The sequence below is a fragment of the Camelina sativa genome, chromosome 11 (assembly GCF_030686135.1).
Source record: "Camelina sativa cultivar CO46 ecotype springtype chromosome 11, ASM3068613v1".
In the NCBI taxonomy this organism is placed as follows: domain Eukaryota; kingdom Viridiplantae; phylum Streptophyta; class Magnoliopsida; order Brassicales; family Brassicaceae; genus Camelina; species Camelina sativa.
The window spans coordinates 39,006,066-39,009,537 of NC_141890.1; the positions used below are offsets into that span (position 1 = coordinate 39,006,066).

Genomic DNA, 3,472 nt, shown 5'->3' on the forward strand with positions numbered 1-3,472 from the left:
ATTTCCGAATTCACCAAGCTGGATTTTGAAGCTCCCAGATCTACTTTGTTCTTGACTACCTTGGTTCCAGTTCCAACCTCTTGATTCATCGAAAACAACATCACGGCTCACCACTACTTTATGCGTTTTTGGATCAACTAGTCGATAAGCTTTTGTTCCTGGCTTTGTTCCTAGGTGTACCAATTTACGGGATCTATCATCTAGCTTTCTTAGGTGTGGTGTTTCCACTCTTGCGTATGCGATGCACCCAAATATACGCAGATGGTTAACATTCGGTTTCTTGTTTCGTAAAACTTCATATGGAGTTCTATCCTTGACTGCCCTTGTAGCTACTCGATTCAATAAATATGTCGAGTGTCTGATTGCTTCTCCCCCACAAGTAACTCGGGACACTCATGTGCTTCATAATGCTCATGGTCATCTCCAATAAAGTCATGTTTCTTCTCTCCACAACGCCATTATGTTGTGGTGTATATGGAGCTGTAAGATGTCGTTTAATCCCTGAAACAGCATAGAAGGAATCAAACTCATGTGACATAAATTCTCCTCCTCTGTCTGTCCGGAATGTTTTTATCATCTCTCCTGACTCTTGTTCTACCACAGCCTTAAATTTCTTGAACTTGTCGAATGCATCACTCTTTTCTTTCAGCAGTATCGTCCACATGTACCTTGAGTGATCATCTATGAGCACAAAAATGTATTTATTCCCAGACATTGTACTTGGTTTAATAGGACCGCATAGATCACCATGAATGAGCTCTAGCACTTTTGTTGCTCGATACAATGAAGCCTTAGGAAACATTTTTTTTGCTTGTTTACCTCAAAGACAGGATCCACAAATTTCTTTTTCAAATTTTACATGAGATGTTCCAATAATAAGCTCCCCCTCCATCATTGACTTCAACGTATCATGATTTATCTGTCCTAGGCGTGCATGCCACCTACTTGAATCACTCATTGTTGTTAGGCTCAGACACAATGTGTCATTTATCTTCATACAAACTTTATATAGGCGGTTATTTGATCTAGAAGCCTTGACAAGTAATTTTCCATTACGATCATACACCGTTAAGAATACTTCAGGAATAAAAGGGTACCGGAGCCTAGGTACCTGGGTTTCGCTGAAGGGGAGGCCAAAGTATCGTGGTGCATAGTTTGAGGGGAGGTTTGTTGGGATACAAACAATGTCCCACATCTGAAGAGTTCTCCTCTCATTCTCACGTTGCAACCAGCTTCAGTAGCTTGTCCATGACTAATAATATTACTCTTCAAACCTGGAATGTAATATACTTCAGTCATTGTTCTTGCCTCACCATTCATATCAACAAGCTCGATAGATCCTTTTCATTTGATGTCAATGCGGGAATCATCACCAAACCTTACTTTTCCGGTGATAGTGTTGTCCAAACAAGAAAAATACCTTCAGTTTCCAGTCATGTGGTTGCTAGCCCCATTATCAAGATACCAAGTATTGTCTTCTCCATTACTTGTTTCATATTTACTTGGCACCACCCTCTTCTCGTTTAAGTACACTACCTGGTGCATCATAAGCTCGTCTGCCTCGTCCGTATCTTTAACGTTGTTCTCCTGTGTTTCTTGTAGTTTAAGCAATCGATGAGAACACTCTGAAGCATAGTGTCCAACTTTATCACATCGGAAACATTCTATCTCGGACAGGTCTCTTGCTCCATCGAACCTTCCACGACATCTTCCCCTGAAACGTCCTCCACAACCTCTGCCTTGATACCCTCCATTGTATCCTCCATTAAAGTCGTGATTTGCTGGTTGTACTTGCGACTTTGAGTTTGTGTACATCAACTTGCTTTGATCTTCTTTTGTCTCTTCTTCCTCGGTTATACGTTCTTCGTAAGTCTTCAAGCGTCCCACAATATCTTCAAAGCTTGTTTTATTGAGATCCAAAATTTGCTCAAGTGATGCCACGATGTGGATATACCTTCTCCGAGGAAGGCTCTTAAGAAATTTCTTTACAAGCTTGGATTCCTCAATATCTTCTCCGAGAGCAGCTGATTTCGACGAGGTTTCTGATAGCTTTCCAACGAACTCATCAATGGTCTCTACATCCTTCATCTTCAACCGGTCGAATTCTGCCATCAAGGTTTGTAGCCTAGATTGTTTGACTCGATCTGATCCAACATGTCTCGTCTTGATGGCTTCCAAGACTTTCTTTGCGTTGTCTAACTCACCAACTTGAAGGATCAACGACTCAGGAATCGATTGGAACAATAAGGCCATAGCCATGTCGTTGACATCCGCATCATCGTCTCCTGTTTCTATAATATCCTTTGCCTTGTTTACTCTAAGGAGAATCCTCATCCGCATGGCCCAAACAGTGTAATTGCTAGAGGTTAACATAGGGCAGTTGATTGAGGAAGGTCCACCTCCTTCTTTCTTCGAACTCGAAGTAGCTTCAATGTCTTCATTCTTTGCCATTGTTTCTTTTTAGCTCTGATACCAAATATTCTTTTGAAGTTGATTTAAGAAGTTTAAGATTGTCTCAAAGAACACCTTCTTTATTGCTTAAGAAAATTATCTCAAAACTTAAGCCTCACAATCTCTCTCTCTCAAATCATAAGTTATGTCACAACTAGACATCTCCTTATATATAAAACTTTAGTCCTAATCCTAATAGGAAAACACTTATGTTAGATAACTCCTAACATCCTTAGTCCTTATCTCTTACCCATAGCTCGGTTAGATAAGGATTATCCTATTTCTCAAGTTGACTCCATGCTTAAGCCAACATATACATCCTCACAAACCTTTTAATCCGGAGATAGAGAAGTATTGTAGAGGTTTGACAGTGACATACGAGTAATCAGTGAATGAAATGGCTTCGGCTATAATGGTTTAGTGAGTATATCAGCCAACTGGTTGTCACTAGTGATATAAAGAGCTTTGAGATTCCTAAGCTTTGATTTGATAACGAATATTGTGGCAATCAATCTCAATGGGATTTATCCTCTGAGCTAGAGCCTAACTTAGATTTCTCATTACTCCAATTGTTGGTTAAAGTTTATGCAAAATTAGAAAAAAGAAAACTAAACCCACCAAAATCTTTTTGAGTCCCTCTATGTTGTTTTTCTTAGTATATTAAATTAATCATCTTGAGGAAACTTGCTTAGCATCTTTCTCTGTTTTCTGTTTGCTTGACAGAGATCTAGTACAGCTAGAGAGTAAAAGAAAAACTCATACATTGGTTTATAATTTTGCTGCAGTACACTCTCAGGCTCACATAGAGATTTTAGCAACAACTTCTACTAGCTACTACCACTCCGACTTAACTCTGAAACTTAACCTAGTCTTAAAAGAGTTGAACACACAACACAATCCAAATTGTACTTGCAGTAAGGATTAAGAAAACAGCAAGTGCAGAGGGACCTGCATCGTTACTACATGGAAAGAGCAAATCATGTAACCGAATCCAAATCAAAACCACGTATTACAGAGAAAC

At 39.4% G+C, this 3,472-nt stretch overlaps 1 protein-coding gene across 1 annotated transcript; it reads right to left on the reverse strand.

Annotated features, from left to right (window-relative positions):
* Positions 1-1,422: 1,422 nt before the first annotated feature.
* LOC147935148 (uncharacterized) lies at positions 1,423-2,451 on the reverse strand. The gene has a single exon (XM_087472878.1). The coding sequence runs from the start codon at positions 2,449-2,451 to the stop codon at positions 1,423-1,425; it is 1,029 nt and encodes a 342-aa protein (XP_087329004.1).
* Positions 2,452-3,472: the final 1,021 nt, after the last annotated feature.

What these genes read in the sequence shown, in the direction of transcription:
- LOC147935148 (XM_087472878.1), bottom strand. Translation starts at nt 2,451, where the DNA reads ATGGCAAAGAATGAAGACATTGAAGCTACTTCGAGTTCGAAGAAAGAA.